Source organism: Syngnathus acus, chromosome 16 (assembly GCF_901709675.1).
Source record: "Syngnathus acus chromosome 16, fSynAcu1.2, whole genome shotgun sequence".
NCBI classification, from domain to species: Eukaryota; Metazoa; Chordata; class Actinopteri; order Syngnathiformes; family Syngnathidae; genus Syngnathus; species Syngnathus acus.
This window is the reverse complement of record NC_051101.1, coordinates 5,960,574-5,979,767: the sequence shown is the minus strand read 5'-3', so window position 1 is coordinate 5,979,767 and position 19,194 is coordinate 5,960,574. Positions and strand designations below refer to the sequence as shown.

General features: G+C 39.4%; 3 protein-coding genes across 53 annotated transcripts in view; 1 reads left to right on the top strand and 2 right to left on the bottom strand.

Annotated features, from left to right (window-relative positions):
• The first annotated feature begins 773 nt into the window (after positions 1-773).
• Positions 774-8,696, top strand: dpys (dihydropyrimidinase). 2 transcript variants are annotated; one of them, XM_037273736.1, is made up of 10 exons: positions 774-855; positions 1,410-1,676; positions 2,150-2,308; positions 3,281-3,460; positions 4,030-4,219; positions 4,385-4,541; positions 4,874-5,015; positions 5,456-5,598; positions 7,798-8,005; positions 8,292-8,696. In XM_037273736.1, exons 2-10 carry the CDS (start codon positions 1,425-1,427, stop codon positions 8,349-8,351), a joined length of 1,491 nt encoding a protein of 496 aa, XP_037129631.1. In that variant the 5' UTR covers positions 774-855; positions 1,410-1,424; the 3' UTR covers positions 8,352-8,696. The 2 variants fall into 2 exon arrangements, with proteins under 2 accessions (XP_037129631.1, XP_037129632.1); XM_037273737.1 differs by lacking the exon at positions 774-855 and having other exon boundaries at positions 1,425-1,676; positions 8,292-8,357; positions 8,496-8,696.
• Positions 8,697-9,366: 670 nt separating this feature from the next.
• Positions 9,367-12,493, bottom strand: LOC119135804 (dendritic cell-specific transmembrane protein). The gene is made up of 3 exons (XM_037273738.1): positions 11,145-12,493; positions 10,461-10,787; positions 9,367-10,383 (listed from the first exon to the last, which is right to left on the bottom strand). Exons 1-3 carry the CDS (start codon positions 12,171-12,173, stop codon positions 10,336-10,338), a joined length of 1,404 nt encoding a protein of 467 aa, XP_037129633.1. The 5' UTR covers positions 12,174-12,493; the 3' UTR covers positions 9,367-10,335.
• Positions 12,494-14,256: 1,763 nt separating this feature from the next.
• Positions 14,257-19,194, bottom strand: part of rims2a (regulating synaptic membrane exocytosis 2a) — a 90,907-nt gene continuing 85,969 nt past the window's right edge. For 47 of the 50 annotated variants that reach the window (XM_037273688.1, XM_037273692.1, XM_037273721.1 and 44 more), the window contains 5 exons: positions 17,601-17,742; positions 17,349-17,461; positions 17,148-17,249; positions 16,923-17,062; positions 14,257-16,830 (listed from right to left, as the gene is read on the bottom strand). In XM_037273688.1, coding sequence (XP_037129583.1) covers positions 16,627-16,830; positions 16,923-17,062; positions 17,148-17,249; positions 17,349-17,461; positions 17,601-17,742 — 701 coding nt within the window. In that variant the 3' untranslated portion in view covers positions 14,257-16,626. The remainder of the gene's footprint in view (positions 16,831-16,922; positions 17,063-17,147; positions 17,250-17,348; positions 17,462-17,600; positions 17,743-19,194) is intronic. The other 3 variants (XM_037273675.1, XM_037273682.1, XM_037273709.1) reach the window with 1 other exon arrangement.

Below are 19,194 nucleotides of genomic sequence, written 5' to 3'. Positions count from 1 at the left end.
GATAACTTGAACTGCTTGCAGTAAAAATCAGATGGAACCGTTCCCCATTTGGCTGGATTAAGTGATAGCAAATTGCAGAAACACTGTGTGCTGCCTGCAGATACCGAAATCATCAAAGTCACTGCCAAGAAGGTAGACCAATCTTTCCAATATTCCCAGAAAAAAAAAGGAAATCACTCCCAGTTCTGTGGACCTGCACAGTTGGTAAAAATTTGGCGTGTTGATTTCTCGATGAGCAAATAAAGTATAATAATGACCTAATAAAAACAACAACAAATAAAATGCAGAAAGTAAAAGAAACAATAAAGACAACGTTCACCATATGTATTGAGAATTGTGCCCACTTTTCTGTTGTTGTTTGAAATGAGACTTTACATTTCAGGCAAGTGGAGATGCACTGTGTTGTAGATCGACACACACTGTGAAATGAAGACAACAGACTGTTGTAACTAAATTAATACAATTTATCTAAGTTGGAGGTCTGCATGTGCTTCTGACTGGATGAGCAGAGAAGACCAAGGCCCTGACTGCAGTAGATTACTGAAGGAACTTCTTCCTTGTGTTAATTAGTCCTTCATTAAGCAATGAATCATGTCATTATTGTAGATTAGTCATACTTAAAGACAATAAATATCTAGATGAAAATCACGGCTTGGCCGTAAACATAAACCAATCAAAAGGAAAACATGCTGTCAACATGGGTTGATTTTATTTTGAAGGTCGGGCTTTTATTTGGATGTATTTTGAAGGGCGTGCTTTTATGTCATAAAAAAAAAAAAAGTTAACAGTTTACTCCCAGCAAAAATAAGAAAAGCCTGACCAACTTCTGTAGACTTCCAGGAATCGTTGGTTTAGGTACACGTTTAGAATATGTGGCATGTTGTTTTTTCGTGCGCTCATGATGTATTTTGTAGTTACTGCATTTCCTGGCTTATTAGAGTTCAACAGTACGCATGTTGTTTTCATGATGTTATTTCCAGACCGTTGTCTAGAGCGGCCTCACTCAAATTCTATGATTGCATTGTCATACTGTCATACATTCTTACTGGAGCAGAACACTGTCACAAAGTCTTGTCCATGATTTACTGCAAAGTAGGCTAATTTTGCAAAAATAATGAAACGTTGCATTTGTGTTACATAAATGTCAAAACCAAGCCAATGTATTAGAACGGTCATGTGGCTCCCCCTAGCGGCTGAGTTATCTTTAACATGTACTTGAGGCCTGTGGTCATCGGGGCTCGTGTGTGCACAAATAGGACAGTTTGTTGAGTTCATGGCCACAGTGACTGTGTAAGGATAGGCCCATTTGCTGCTCTATTTGCTGAACTTTGGAACAGACACAAGATGTTACTTATTAAAAGCCATTTGTGACTTTCCACTCCACAAACCCTCTCTCTGCATTCTCACAGACGTTGCACAGCAGGATGGCGGAGCCCCGTGGGATCCTGATAAAAGGAGGCAAAGTTGTGAATGAAGATTTCTCTGTGATCAGTGACGTCTATATTGAAAATGGGAAAATAGTGGATGTTGGACTGAATCTTCACATTCCAGAGGGAGTGAGAATTATTGATGCCAGGGATAAACTGGTGATCCCAGGTGGAATTGACACACACACGCACATGGAGCTTGCATTCATGGGCACCAGGAGTGTGGATGACTTTCATATAGGAACTCAGGTAAAACACACATGCACGTGCACACGCACTCACACACACACACTCACACTCACACACACACACACACACACACACACACCTATTATGATATGTCCGCTCACAATTAAAAACTAAACCTTATGATCATTGTGTGCAGCAGGGTAAACCAGTTTTAAAAAGTTGTTTGTTTTGATAGGCAACTGAGCAGGACTAGCTTGTTTTGACATTGTTTTTCCTTTTTAAATTTTTAATTTGAATTTTTCTCGTTGTTGTTTTTAACTGTAAAACCTAAAGTGTTGATATTCTATATTTTATATTTGAGTGTTGACTGTGAGTGTGCTCAGTGTTGAAGAATGCTACCTTGACACTTTCTGGCATCAGTGGATGTCAAACGCAAGTGTCCTTACAATACCTTCATCCGACCTTTAGTCAGTTGACTTTGTGCTAAGGTGACAAAAGCTTTCAGCGGTTAATCTTTGACTATGTCTCACCAGGCTGCCTTAGCTGGAGGGACAACAATGATCGTGGACTTTGTCATCCCCCAAAAAGGCAAGTCTCTTCTGGAGGCTTATAACTCTTGGCGCAAGGCAGCGGACAGCAAAGTCTGCTGTGACTACTCACTGCATGTCGCTGTCACGTGGTGGAGTGACCAGGTGAATATGAAAATATGACTGCAGAGATGAGGACATGGCTGATGGTTATTTTATCATTTTGTTTGAGTCTGGCCAATTTATTGGACATTCAGACAAATACATAAATATGCAAGCAAAGGTTCTGTCAAAGCCCTGGGCTTTGGATATATTCTAAATTAAAACAAAAATGGTAAACAGTTCTGCCCCGTAACCAGTTTTGTTATTAAAATTACATGACACTGCACATGGGAGGTAACTTTCTTTTTGTATTCTTGTAGATGTGCGCAGCTAGAAATGGGTAACGTGCACTGTTGTGGGTGTGAGCATAGTCAGCTACCTTCTCTGCCAATGGAAGCGACTCCTCTCACTCCCTTTAAATTCAGTGTGCTAGAGCAGGGGTGTCAAACTCATTTTTTTCGCGGGCCACATTGTAGTCAGAGCTTCTTTCGGAGGGCCATTATGACTGTCAACCCGAATAAATGTATGAGCACCTCATATTATATACAGTAAAAGCTACGAAACAAACTGACAAATAACTCGTTTTCAAATCATCCATCCATCCATTTTCTGTACCGCTTAGTCCCCACGGGGGTCGCAGGCGTGCTGGAGCCTATCCCAGCCGTCATCGGGCAGTAGGCGGGGGACACCCTGAACCGGTTGCCAGCCAATCGCAGGGCACACAGAGACAAACAACCATACGCACTCGCACTCACACCTAGGGACAATTTGGAGTGTTCAATCGGCCTACCAAGCATGTTTTTGGGTTGTGGGAGGAAACCGGAGTGCCCGGAGAAAACCCACGCGGGCCCGGGGAGAACATGCAAACTCCACACAGGGAGGGCCGGAGGTGGAATCGAACCCGCACCCTCCTAACTAGTAATGACACGAATTTGTCTTCGTGGGCCACATAAAATGATGTTTAAACAAACATTTAAGTTTCTCTTCAGAACTGTAGCATAGTAACATTGCTATTGCTATTTTTCTCCTTCCCAGGTCAAGAATGAAATGGAGATTATCGCCAAAGAGAAAGGAGTCAATTCCTTTAAGATGTTTATGGCGTATAAAGATCTGTACATGCTGCAGGATGCTGAACTCTATGCAGCATTTGCCCAGTGCAAGAACATTGGCGCAATAGCGCAAGTGCATGCTGAGAATGGGGACCTGATCGCTGAGGTTGGTGGGTCAATTTAAATATGAATAAAATGTAAAAATAAATAAACTAAATGAAGCAATAAGAACAGTAATATTAATGCATTTTAAATCATATGAAATGATTAAATAGTATAATCAGTTATTATAGCCAAGTATTCATAATTATTAATAATTATTCATAATTTCATTTTAGTGCTAGGACTGAACAGTTTGAGGCAGAATATAATAAACAAATACACATACAAATATCAATATTAATATAAATATACATACACAGATATATAAATAGTATGTACGTAAATAAAAAGTGTTAATCTGTTTATCTGAATTATTTTTTATACAGATGCCATGGTGAGAAACACCACTAGAGAGCAGCAGACCATTGTTTTGAGTTTTTATAAAAGTTCATGTTCTTAACGCTTTAAGGACTAGTTGCAAGGTTCTATTTTACTATTTATAATTAGTCCACTCGTGGAGACGATTTTTGTGGAGTCAGCTCAATTATAGGTATTGCGGAACTCTGTGTTGTTGTTCTCCATCCATCACCATTACCCTGCTTTGTTTTTCTCCCCTCCATCGGGGCAAAACAGGGGGCAAAGAAGATGCTGTCCATGGGCATCACAGGACCTGAGGGTCATGAAATGTGTCGGCCGGAGGAAGTCGAGGCTGAGGCTACTCAGAGAGCCATCACCATCGCCAGTGCTGTCAATTGCCCTCTTTATGTGGTCCATGTCATGAGCAAATCTGCAGCCAAGGTGGTGTCCAACGCACGCAGAGATGGTAGGTGATAGATTTTTCAGTTGACGTGTGAGAGGATGTTACAAATACCTGTCCAATGATGTTTAAAAAGTATTGAATGTGTGTTGAATATAGTCAAACTTTTCAATATTGAATGATGCCTAAAGTGTACAGTGAAGCTGAAATGAAACTTCCATCTGCTGCCAGGACGGGTGGTGTTTGGGGAGCCCATTGCAGCTGGACTAGGAACTGACGGGACTCACTACTGGCACAAGGAGTGGGCCCATGCGGCTTTCTTTGTCATGGGTCCTCCCCTAAGACCTGACCCCAGCACCCCTGCGTACCTCATGGACCTGCTGGCCAAGTAGGTGGCTTGCGTGGGTTATCGCTTTATACTCCATACATTCCAAAAATATATATAGGTCATGTGACCAGCAAACCTAATAGAGACTTGTAGGATTGATGGATGGATGTTACTGGCCTCAAAGTTGGAACAGTTATGTATTTTTGTGGTTGAAACACCACCAATATTGAAACATAACATAAAGGGAACATCAATAAAATGATTAGGACAACCAAGAAAGTAATGTAGTATATAACGGAAATTAAACCAGCATTACAAAAGAGACATTTTAGAATCATTCATCACTCTTGTTCTGTTATTTGATCATATATTTATCCTTTATGTGTCATTAGTGATGATCTCAGTGTGACGGGGACCGACAACTGTACCTTCTCAGTTTGTCAGAAGGCACTTGGAAAAGACGACTTCACCAAGATCCCCAATGGGGTGAACGGCGTGGAGGATAGGATGTCCGTCATTTGGGAGAAGGGAGTGGTATGTCTTCATCACATACACTCACCCATATTCTAGGATGGAATACAACACAACATAGAGAATTTATGTTATACTATGTCCTTGACCCATACCACTACAAAGAAAAACAAAAGTCAGATATCCTTTGTAATGCATTGTGGTTATCTACAACCACACGTTTCTTTTATTTGATGACTTGCAATTCAATAGTTCTTGGAATTAATTGTAGTTGCAACTGAGCATTTGTGGTGCTCTGTTTCCGCAAACACTAAGAGGAGTAAATAGAGATCGACATTTCAATGCATACAGCTGACAGTGCGCTTTCTTAGTGTAGATTTACTTTGCAGTGCTTTCAAATCACACATTCCTCTACATTGGCTTCTGTCTGTTAATTGTGTACAGTGCTATCAACTGCGCTCTCTCACTCAAACTGGCTTATTTGTGCATTTCCATCTTCCCAGCACAGCGGCAAAATGGATGAGAATCGATTCGTAGCTGTCACCAGCAGCAACGCAGCAAAAATCTTCAACTTCTACCCGCAAAAAGGCCGCATCGCCAAGAACTCAGATGCTGATGTGGTTATTTGGGATCCCAAGTCATCAAGGTGAGGGGCCCACTTGGGCCATTCAGCATTCATTCTGGTGCAAGCAAGAGAAAAGCCGCTGAAGAAATGTGTGTGTGTCATATATTCATTTGTAAAAAAATAAAATAAAAATGGTTCCTGTCCCCCCCCCCCGGTTCCAAAATCCCATCTACTCTTGTCTTTTGTAAGTTTGCAGCATGTCCCTTTTATGCAGCCACAAATTAAAGGCTGACGGTAAATACAAATCGGTTTCATCAGATTCTCAAAAATGATAGCGTGAGGGATTTAAGATTTTATTCTATAAATGTACCAATGACTTCAACATTTATATAAGCTTAAGACAGACACATCCGCTGGGATGTTGATGGCTCAGGTGGATTTGAAGACTAATGAATTGTTCACATGGGGGCTGATCCCATTTTCTTTTTAAGGAAGTCAGCGTTAAAGCACTTTCAGGAAATGTTCCCGAGTTCGCTCTTTGCTTTTAGGAAAAATATGTGTTTTGCAGACAAAACAGCCTAATGAGCCTTAAAACAGAGAATAGTAGATTTCTCTTGAAGCGCTAGACAATTCCACGAATCAATGTTGTGTTCCAACGTGCTAATTGACATAAAAAGTCAACAGCTATGATGTCACATCGCGCAAAGGGCCTATTAAATCTGATTTTGGTGTTGTTTCCTCCTGTCTCCTCCTTAAAAAATATATAAATCATAACAGTTGAAGGTCTCTTCATATGGGGCAGGTTGGGAGCCAACACACACACACGCACACATTATGTAATCCAAAACTCGACTGTGCGCTTTTGCTTGCAAGAGAATCTGGGCTGAGCCCCTGAGGAAGGGTGCTATGCACTGATGTGAATTGAACTCATCCTTACCCAATGTACTTTATCTTGTATCAATGTATCTTACTGTAAATTACTAGCATATGTCTAAGATTTGTACAATTGTTAACATGGACAGCTTTAAAATTTGAGCCAATCAGCCTTCTTGTAAATTACTATCTATATCTTTGTTTTTTTAACTGTAAGATTGCCTCATGTTAAATTGCTGCTCCTATGAATCCATCTGTAAAACTGCGTAATTAATTGCTCTCAATGTAAGTGTCACTCTATAACATCCGGCGCCAGAGGCTACAAACAGTTACGTAACCCAGAGGAAGCTCGGTCAATGGCCCCATGTCACATAAATAGGCACATTGGAATATTACAAAGCATTTTTTCTCAGCAAAATTTTTATTGTTTCTTTTTCTGCTTTTTTCAAAACAGCCTGTACCCAAAAACAAATTAACTAAATGCATTTGTATAGGTAGGTGTTAAGCAATCTGTAAGGTCTTGATTTATAGAGCAGAGGGCCGAAGCAACGGATAAAGAACTACTACTACTATGACTAATGATGATAATAGCTTAGATTAATGACACCTTTCAGAATCATCTATTAGCCAAGTGTGTTTGCATGGAATTTGTCTGTGGTCGTTTGAACTCCACAAAACAAGCCACTGAAACACAATACACATTTAAGTCAACCTATGAACTGCAGAAGCCACACACACAACAAAGTAGTGATTTTCAACGGCACTTTCTTTTCTAACCTTTACCTTTGAGTGCACTTGAAGTTCCACTTTACCTATTAAGAGATAATTGTGAACAAAGAACATTCTGATACACGTAGTGATTCTCAACTACTTGCGAAGAGGACTTTTTTTTTTTTTTTTTAACCTCACTCATGGCTGGTATTGAGAGCCTTCAGTGTAGGCTACTTTTAAATAATGTAAAATGTGATATTGATATCTGGTATCTATCTTTGCCCATCCCTGACAAATTAAAATTGCTAAAAAACAAACATTCGGACATTTAAACTTGAATTAATCAAGAAACATCACCCATTTCTATTTAAAACATTATCTTAACTCAGCAGGATTTATTCATTTGGGGGTGAATTTATCTTCAGATTAAGTAACAGAACAGATCTTTGGCAATTCATTTACATGACATTTGTCTGTGAACTGCAGTGACAGCACTGTGATTTTTATTTATTTAATCATTTTCCATGTCAATCTTTCATTTATGTCCAACATCTTCTCCAGACAGGACTTTTTTTTTTTTTTTTTGCTTTAACGCAAGAATCTTTGACCGAATAAGTCACGCATTAGTATTCTCTTGTCACAAATTTCATTTTCTGTTCTGAGCAGACATGTGCTGGCATTTGTATGTTTTGACAGAAAGATTTCAGCCAAGACGCATCACCAGGCTGTGGACTACAACATCTTTGAGGGTATGGAGTGTCATGGAGTGCCAGTGATCACCATTTCCAGGGGCAAAGTGGTCTACGAGGATGGACACCTGAAGACGACGCCTGGTTGGGGCAGATTCGTCCACAGAAAACCCTTCTCTGAATTTGTCTACAAACGAATCATGCAGAGGGACAAGGTCAGTAAAGATGTTCAAAAGAAGAAAAATACTCAAGATAGAAGCAGAACTTGGCACGGCCTCATTACAGGGGGTCATCAAATGCTGAAGCCAATTTGCCAATCCAGATTGTTTGACATGTGCCGATTCTCCCAATCCTTATCCCCATTTTTTCAGTTGTGGCGAGCAACACAAAATTTTAAATACCAAACAGGCTGGAAAGTGCTGCTGTGCTCTGATGACCACATTGATATCTGTCCTCTGATGACACACAAGCCTTCTCTCTGCCTTTTTTTTTCTCCTGCAGGTGGGCCAACCTACACCTGTGATCAGAAAGCCATATGATGGAAAAGTCATTTCTGTGTGAACATGGGAGCCACTAAAGAAAGCCACTTTGAGCCTCCAGCTGTGTGTTTGCGTCCTTTCACACTCATTACTGTCAGTGCCTGGACAAGTCTCAGAAATAGTAATACTTATATGGTCAGAAATAGCAAAAATTATACTCAGAAAGATTCATTTTATATACAGTACTGCGAAATGTGTTATCTTTTTAATTCATCTTTTCAGTGAGGAATGGGTGGTCAATTTAGGTCAATTCAACATCAAACTCAATGTCATGTTATGTACTTTTATAGGCTTTATGAAATTCTAACTATCAATAGTTTTATTATCATTGCAAAGAAATAAAAGCGGAAGTGGCTACTAAGAAACAGTTTAGTGAATTGGTGAACACTTGCCTTGCCTGAGAGTTTCTTGTTGTCATCTCAACCATTGCATTTGAGTCATTTCATAGACTGGAGCGAGTTAATAGACTGACAGTAATGAGATTTTTGTTGACCCACGATGACTCTGCATTTGCATATTCAGCAGGATGGCGTATTATCATATCCAGTCCATTTTTTACCATAAATGGAGAACAGCCCTTCCCTCAGTACTTAGTAAAAAGGTCTGCGGCTGTCGGCAAGCATCATGTGGGATCTTGCTGTCAGGCTCGCATGCTGACGTGGTTTTCTGCCGCAAGCCCCGTTGAGACATAATGTGAGCTTATCAGGTTGCCTCACGGGTCACTGGCAATGCGTGACTCACACAAGGCCCACTCCTGCTTCAGCTGTACCACTTCCTCTTACTGTTTACCATGGAAATGAAGGAAGGAATAGTACAGTTGAGTTGGCTAAAATATTACAAGCTGTAGCGTATTATTTACAGTCAACAGTCTACAAGTCACACTCATAAGATTTTGTTTTTATTTTGTTTTTTATTTCTGCCTATTCCTATAAACTGCACTTAAGTAAAACACCTATAGAGGATCTTTTCCTTTCTTTCATTTTTTTAGTTCTAGGTATGACTTGGAGGCAATAAATCTTGATGAATTGGTTCTATGAAAGTCAAATACAAAGCTAAAATTATCATTGGTAGTCATGCAAAGGATGCAAAACTCCAAGTGTCCCTGTTTTATAAAACACCTGTATGATGTCAATGCATAGTGACAGCACGGTGCAAATGGTAGACGGGGGGCCTACACTGCACATGCAAAGGACAGCTGTCTTGGATTATGCAAGTACCTCTGTCTATTCAAATAGACACATTCGGTAGATATCTTACACAGAAACACGCACGCACGCATACACACACAATTTATACCTACGTATATGTGTCACGGATCGGAATGGAGCAGGGCGACCAAATGCAGCTTGGACCAGGGTTTATTGAAGGGAACAGGTAGTTGGAAGGGAGGATAAAGGGAACAAGTCAACAGAACCGGCAAAGTCAACAGGACTGACTGACAGGGCTGGCAAACAAAAACCAAACTAACCGAGACGTGGTACAAGAAGACACAAGAAACTAGCGACAACAGAGCATGAGACAAGAAATAACCCGAAAAGGGCGTGACACGCAGACAGGACTTATATACGCGACAGGTAACGAGAGACAGATGACTGTGATTAGTACATAGATTGAGAGTAGACCCAGGAAGGGAGGGGCGAGCACACAGACACTGACAGAAACTATGACAATATGCACATCATAAAACAACCGGGGACAAAACGTGACAATATGTATTGAAAATATTGTTTGACAAAAACAAACATGTTCCAACCAGAAAATGTTGTCATTATATTAATGATATTTAATTTCTTTGAAAAAAAAATCTGTGTCATAACATCAACATTATATAAATAAAGACATACATTGTTGATCCAAGTTTAGATAATACATGCAGATTGTATGGAACAAATACATTACAACAATATAAAAATGTGCAATATTTTATATATGTATATGAATATATATATACCCACAGAGATACATTATAGTGTCAGTCACTGTTGTGTATATGGAGAAACCTTTCCTCACGTGTTGACCTCGTCTGAGAAAAGCAATGGACACCAGAAATGTGGCTATTAAGAGAAAACCATAAAGAAAGATTAGCATCCAGGATTTCCCCCTCAATTGTGCATTATTTTGTGACTCATACCTTGGTGATGAGTGATGTAAAACTGTCTTTCTCCCGCCTCCTTTTTAACCTCTTCCTCAGAATTTTGGCATGCAGATACTTGATCCTCTCCTCTGCAGCGGTGCAGTAAAATCTCTCACACACCATGAGCCTGATCTGGACCAACTTGGCCGCTACAGGGGCCATAACGAGCAAGGTCAGCAAGATGGCAGTCAATGGGACCAGAGAGTTGTTGAGCAGGAGTTTGGGTTTGGGGAGGCACTGCTTCTCAAACAGCGTCACAGAATAAGAAAAGTCCTTTTGGTGGTTTTCCTCACTCAATTGTAGACCAATTAAGGTCGCAATCCCCTGAAAAAAGCAATTCACATTTAGGGCATACAACAGTACAACAAACGTTTTTATTTTATTTTATTTTATTTTATTGAGATAACATTTTATAATATAATTTGCAAGGGTGTATGAAAGAAATCCCACAGTTGTTATTGTCATCAAGGGGAACAAAAACTTGTGGTTAGCTGAGTGGGTGTTCAAATGCAACACTAAGATGAAGCAACTGACATCAGCTTCAAATAATATTCCAAATTTAAAAAAATATGAATGAAATAGTGTCTTACTGCATGTAAGTATTTATTTAAGTAATACATCATCATGTTTATTCATTAAATTGACGTGACAATTGACTCAGAGTTTAATTAAAGGACTTACTTTGAGGCTCAGCCGCAGAGGGACGTGGAATGGTTCCATCTCTGACAGCTTGGTTGTTATAATAGTAACAAAATAGTACAACACGGCATCCACAGCTATAAATATGACCCAAGCAATCAAATGGGTGATAATTGGAATGCCAAATTTTAGCAGAGCTTTTCCTTCCTGGGTGGTGGGACGGAGGGAAGGGAGGGATGGGTAAAGCTTCTTCTCCTCTGATGTGAGAGGAAGTACGTGTTGCTTTCCTTGCGCCTTCTGCTTCTTGTCAAAGTCAATAAATTTGTTACTGATGAAATTATTTTTGTACTTCATGTCATTGCAGTAATTTCTTACGTGCAAGGTTATAAAGATGATGAGCACCAGTATGCTGATGAGAGGATAAACATATTCCTTCACAGTGGATACTGTGTTTATTAAATTCACTGCATATTTGACACTTTGATTCAACTTCAATTCGACTTGGGTGAGTCGCTCCCGAAAATTTTCCAAGTCCACTTTGGGTGAAATTTTGAGTTGGGAGTCCAGCTTGACCACGCCGAAATCCGTCACCCCGAGTAAAATATCAGCCAGCCATTTCAACATGTCCACATAGTTTCTGAAGGGAGCAATGACTGATTCTTTTTTGGCCCTCAGGTTGCAAATCATGCTCCTGATCAAGCCTGTGAGGTTCTCCATAGTGTTTTGAATATTTCCAAGGACAACTACACTTGTGCCAGCGGTTAGCAGGAGACTACGACTCTTCTTAGTGAAAAGCGATATGACAAATAGAGTGAACAAGCATCGTACCGTCTGTGACAGGAATAGGCCGAGTGTCAACAGCACCCCAAAGAGGGCAGCAATCCCCGAGGACACTGCTAGGTCACAAGTCAGAGTGAAGAAAAGGTACAGAAGCAGTAAAGCACTGAGGAGGAGGCTTGGGAAGACACACAAGAGGAGGAGGACGGTGGTTCTCTTGAAGCCCTCTCTGTTATCACTGGTAAAAACATCCACAGCCAAAATCCTCAGGTCAGTTAGGCCCTTGGTGATCATGGTCCACAGTCCCAGGAATTCAAATAAAGAAGAGCTCTGGGATGAGCTTAATCAGATGGTTGTGCTGTGTATTTTGTTTCTAAAGTACAAACTTGAGGCATGTAGCCTTGCATCTATTATTACTGCGTATTGTTCACCATCGCCTTAAATAATGCTGAAACAGGATGTGGCAACAAACCACAGTCATTCGTCATAATACTGTACAGTCATCTTCATCTTTTTCTCAAACAAACAAAAAAAAAAGAAGGAAGCAACAAATCATAATAAATGTCTCATTGTAAACTAACAATACACATCTATTTCAACAAATTCTTATATGTACTTATCTTGGAAAAATATTAAAGATATGACATGGGTGTTGAATACTGTATTTCAATAATGATATTACAGCAATATCTGACATGTACGTACCTAAACCTGCTCAATTTAATGAATGAAATCTATGTTTTAACTATTAATTCTAACTCATATTTTTTCATGTACAGCCTGCATATGTTTAAAGTTATTCAGTGTTAGTAATGCCATTGTTCACCATTGGATACCACATTTAAAGTTGCATCTGGTCCAAGTTACATAAAAGTAAACAATTCCATATAAAATTAATTTCACATCTTTGCAATGCAAATATTGCACGGGCCATTATCACGCAGATATTTTTTTATATCCTTTGTTTTTCTTTTCATGTCTGGTTGTATGCTTATAAGGAGGGTAATAAATATTCCGTATTGGTCACAAATGGCTTATAACACAAATGACTGTGAAAAGAGAAGGTAACTACTCGTAGAGTAACAGATGGGAGCGCAGCGTCCTAGAGAAATATTAAGATACTTTGAGCCCTTTAATCCAGTGGTGCTTGCTCACGTGCGGCACAATTCTGGACCATCTGAGACTTTTTCCAGCAGCCTGATGCTGAGGAATTTGGCAATCTTGCCAACAGGTTACAAATCAAGCTCTGCTAACGTCTTAGATAATTGGAGGGAAGAATGGAAGGAGACAGATTTACAGTGTGTTCTGTGTCTTTTCAAACAGAGGAATTAATTTCAAAATAATTATTTACTGTAATGTCTCAGAGCTGACACTTTTTGGGCTTCTTCGACACAGCAAATTTACTACAGGAGCCTCCCAAAGAGGTCTGAATGACATGAGACGAGTCATGTGAGTAGTCCAACAAGTTTGTGTCGTATAATGAGAAACACCAGGTCAACTATTTCTCCATTTGCTATATAAGCACAAGCAAAGCTGACAGCGGCAACAATAAATATCTGGTTCCTATTTGCTCTTCTTCTCTTTACATTACACTATTTATAAAATATAAATCAGCCACAAAAGCTACATATACAAATAAAAACAAAAACCCAAACAAAACAATTAATATATTGCTAAACGCTACTACAACACTCAAGCATAAAAATCTACATTTTAATTCCTTGTATAGTAATAGATGGGTCTATGGAGTGCCTGCATGCCTCCCTATCAAGTGTGAACCTACTGCGAAACCATGTGACTGCTTATTTCTGAAAACGAGTGCACTGTCCAACTGTTTTGTAAGTTGTGGCTATTTTCCAAAAGGTTTCTCGGGTTGGGGTATGTCTCTGGAGACATGTTCATGCACCTCATACACACAGCGTCGTCCATGAACTTCTAATTAAAGTACATTTATTGGGCTCCACCATCAAACCTTGTGAGGATAAGCTGTTAGGAAGATGAATGAATGAATGTAGTGTTTACAATCACTGACTCCGGACTGTGTTTCCACAAATAGAAGCATGCAGTGTGTCTCTGATGATGGCTACCACTAAAGCAGACATTCTGGTCATCTGATTTAAGCACTGTGCACAGAAATATACATGAAATCTTTATTATCCCTTCCATAGTTTAGACTTCTTTAAACTTTGCTTCTGGCTTCAAGTCAGCTTGAAAGCAGCTCACGTATGACCACAATGAGGATAAGTGAGATCGAAAAATATATGGATACGTGTTTAACGATAATAATTCCGCCACCCCGAATTCAGTTGCCGAGGAAACCAATATAAGTGCGTGCATGCTGTTTGTTCTAAAACCTACAGTCACACAGCAATCAGAGTTAGTGTAATATCATTTTTTTATTTTTAATTTGAAAAATAACTTACATAAATCTCTGTACTCGACCATACTTAACCAAGACATAGCCTTGGCATTAACACATTGCACAAAAAGAGAAAATTAAAAGGCATTCAAAAGCATAAATAACTTATGTCTTTTTCATCATGTGAGGCATTTTTCCTGCTCCAGAAGAGTGTTGTGTTTATTTAAAATCTGACATCTATGTATGTATGTACAATGGAAATCAAAAAGTAAACTCTATACTGCAGATTGTTACAGTGACAAAAAAAATCCTTGGACATTAAAATTCTTTATCTCCGTGTGGAAAAGGAATAATGCCCCGATTCATTTTCATTCAGACATACTGCAGCTATACGATTCATTAGCCTCCCAGACATGAGACGTTTTTATTACTAAAAATAGAAAATAAAAAATAATCAGGTCTTGGCTTTTAAAAGAAAACTAACAAAAATATACTAAATAAATGTCATTTTCATTAAAACAAGAAAGAAATTCTGTGGCAATATTCCATGTTATTTGAACTTGTGATTAGCTCATCTCATAAACAGTGCTTGTATTGAACTCCAGCAACACATTTTTTTTTTTTTTACAGGTTTGCTGCCTCTTGATTACGTACAGTATAGACCTTTTGCTGTACCAATACAGAATATTTTTGCATGTTGGTCAACAATACTGAAACAAAATACACTTGTAATCACAACGTCTCAACTCCATTAAGTAGAAAATATTTTCCTTGTCACTTTTTTTTCCTCAATATCTGCAAAGAAAATATATATGACCTTGGGAGTGGAATGTCTTGTTAAAAACTTTAATAATTGGTCAATGGATGATTGGAACGTAATTAGGTGTAGCATTGAATTTAACGTGAGGGAGCAAAATGAATGGACGTTGACATGCACTGTACAAGAAACTGCAAAAATTCCAAATATCATCCTATATCAAAACATGCTGAGTTACTTTAAGGTGTGCCCAAGCCATGTTGCAGAGAATCCTTTTCAACATGCTTGTTAAAGAAATCAAATTTGAACTAAAATGCATACCAAAACAATATAGAACTGTAAAATAACTAGATCTGGCCCAGACCAAATCCAAACACTATCAGGGGACATTGGTAGAAATGAGTCTTACAATGTGAAGTACCCTGGGAGAAGGAATAAAAAGAGAAACATGTACATTTTCACATAATCTTTATCTGAGCCTTTTCACAATGAAATAAGTCATTTACATTTATTGTCATTATCACTTTTTTTTTTTCGTCATAAAACATTATCTGTTAAATAGTCCAAAATGTTCCTTTTGTTAGCCTTATCTTACTGACTCATGAATGGTCTGGACTGATGAACAATGACTTGTCTCTTTTAATCATGATGTTGCATTCACTCCCCTTGAAAACCATGCACTAGTGAAATGTATCTTAAAAAATAATATAAAATTGTTGAAATTGAAATGGCTGATCTGTTTTATTTCTTTTTCTTCATCTTTTTTGCATGTTACAGCCTCCAGAAAAAAAATTTTTTTTTTTAGTCTTCAGCTAAATTTGTATTCATGCAAATGAACTAAAAAGGGAAAATATATTTTTCTCAGATATTTTTTTTTTTCATACAATACTGTATATCAAAAGAGAAAGAATGAAATCAAGATGGTAGATTGCACACCTTTTCTCTGGGGGTTTGACTCATTATTGGTGATTTGTAGCCGCTGCAATATTGCCTCTGATTACTGTTGTCTGGTGAGTTTCCAGCACAGTTTGGTTGAGCATATAAACCAAGAGTCTGCAGGCTATTTTCTTTTAGGATTTTGGGGGGTGTGGCTTCAAGGTGGGACAAACCTCACCCTATGTAATGGTCTCCAAAAACCTCACCTGTTGGTGGGGCACGACCAAGCATCTGGTGGTGAAAACCACCGTCACCCCCATTCAGACATAAAAAACGACAACAGGAAAAAGAAACAAATAAAATCAAAGCAAAAATGGAAATCAAAGACAAACATTTATTTTTCATTCGAAAAAGGGTTTCTGTAGAACCCGTTTTGCGGTTCCCAGTACCGACCCCCATGGCTTCGAATTGGATGAAAAGCTGGAAATGACAGATTCCTCGTGCTAAGGAGTCCATTCCAGTTTCCTTCCAACAGCAAGAACAACATGGCCCGGCGATCCTGGCCGCCGGGCGCTTGCGATGCGCTTCGCCACGAGCACCACGTGTGCAACGTTTTTGCTCAAAACACAGGATCACATTTGCACCCCTAGAAACAGGCTCAGAAGACACAACATCAAGCATGCAGTGTAACCGGGGGGCGTGACCTGTCATCGCAACACTGGGCTGCTACAACAACGCTATCAGTCTGCGCGCTGCTATGACCGTGAGAAACTGTCCAGCGAAGACTGGGAAGCTCTTCTTGTCAGGGGGGCGAGAGTTGGGTCCACCAGCGAGGAGGGAGGAAAGAGCTTGAACCAGCCAATCACCATGTTGGACAGGTCCAGCTCATCTAACAGTATCTGAACTGCTCCCATGAAAGATTTATGGTCCATGCGTCCATAGTCGCCCCAGACAATCACCTAAAAAGAAGCCATGTAAAACACGAGAGTCAAACACATGGGGCAACCTCAGGCAAGGTATCCTTTTTTTTTTTTTTTTTTACTTTTCTCACCTGTAAAACTTTCCCTCCAGGGCTCTCCTCAAACGGCAGTTGCTGCTGGTAAAGAGGATCCAAGGTTTTTCTTGCTACTTTTGTTTTCTTTTTGGCTATGCAGACTCCATTTTCCAAAAGATAGACCTTAACATAGGGTGCTAAGAGAAAATAAAACACGTCAAGTAAAATGTCATCATTATTTGTCAACGTGATGCTTTTCGTGTCAAAAGGCCTGTTATTAACCTGGCAGTGCCTTGGAACTTGGTTTTCCCACAAGGCCACGAGCTCTTATGACTTCCACCTCCAGTGCTCCTTTCTTCTCCACCATGCCAATTTGGATGTCACCTAAAAACATGTTCAAGATTTATATTTATAATTTAAAGAGGGATAAAAGAACCAGGAGCAGAAAATGACGAAATGCTTCCAAGCAAGAGAGATTCGTACCCATTGGCGGTGTAGCCAGCGTCTGTCGTCCGACGAGCTGGGCGGGCCCGAGCCCATCCAGAAAGTCACTGAACTGGGCTTCTGAAGAAAGCCTCACACCAGGGAAGATGAGACTGGAGCACAAAAAAACACTTGTTACCATGGAGACAAACCTATATCCATGTCAAATAATATGAGCTAAGCAGCTGGATTAAGTTCGGAAGATAAAAAAAAAAAAAAAAAAGGAAATCTTTGAAGGCTTTGTCTGCTTACTTTCCCTCGGAGCTGTAGCTGTTCATACTGCCGTCTGTGGATTCTCGGCTGGCCTGACGGGTCATCCTGCTCCTCATTTCTACTGCCAAGCCTGTCTCTGTGCTCCTTTGGATAGTGCTGCGCAATTTCTTGCCTCCTGCTTCTGTGCACATAATAAAGGAAAGCACAAGAGAAAGAAAGACTGTCATTTTTGGCATTGAATATTAAAAAAATTTTTTCCTGTTAGTTCATGTCACACCGGACAATATTGAAGCTTCCATCTACAAATATCCAACATCTGTCTCATCTGGCTGATCAAACATGACAGCTGACTGCTTCCATCAGCCTGCTCACATGCTCACATCTCCCAGCCTGCATGGATGCACCTATGTCAGACGTACCGCAACTAAACGAAGTACATTACAATGATCAATGATTCACTAACAAATGCCGTCTGAGATAAAAATATAGCTAAATATGGAGCGCTGCAAGTCAGTAGCCCAGTGTGGGATACGCAGTATGATAGTGATCACATACGTAGTAAAGCGTGTTATTGTCTATCTTATCACCTTAGAATGGGCCTTTTATCGACTAGTCCGACATGATCTACATACAGCATTCTGCATGTGAAGAAACAGATGTGAAACCATTTAGCCTTGAAATCTCAGTGATCCAGCTTGCCTCTTCATCCTGCTCACTGCAACTGGGAACAACGGTGACAGAAACTGAATGACGTCTGGCTGCACATCATCACTGAGTACTATTTTGAACTGGTAATATTCCTGCTGACATATTTGTCCAGGTGCTTCATAGGATTCCCTTTCTGAATTGCTACGCAATGTTTCTCAGCATTTACTGTGCTTCCAAAATACAAGCAAAAAAAGAGGATGGAAAAATACTCCTACCCGTATAGCTGCGCAATACAACAACAAGAATTAAGTAGCTTGCAAGTTGTTGCTTTTCAAACGTACTCACTCTGAACAAATATAAAATAAATTAGACAACAAAGCATAGTGTCCAGAAGTCCCCTGTGACATAAATATGTGAATATTAACAAAGCACAAGTAGGCTAACTACCAGAGCCAAAATATAAAGGTCATATAAAAAATATATTTTTCGATACATGCTTGAAAAGGGTCCCAGTAATAGGTAGGAATTATATTGCTTGTAATTTTTTTTGTGTACGAGACAAGTAAAACATGGTAAACAGCAACACTGGATATAGATTGAAGCTAATATAACAAAGCTTTCGTTAGAAAGTTCTGAAAGCTGAATGCTTTTTGGTTTCCCAGCATACACATATACTGTCTTTATAAATACTGTTGTTTGATAAACCTGCAGTTTGATGACACAGCAAGACGTCGCTACAGCTTTTTTCAAAATGAATTAGTTTAGCCTCCTTGCTGGGTGTGTTAAAATAGATATACTTCATTTTGCATTGTTTTCCGCTGCACACTTTAAAAGGGAGAATGGAGCCGACATTTTTATAAGTTCTGTACATGATTGACAAGGGAATTCGAAATTTACCGGATTTGACAATGTGTAACGTGGATGAAATAGCCATAGACATATTGCTGAATTAATTTTTTCCTGTGTGTGTGTGTTCTTCATTATA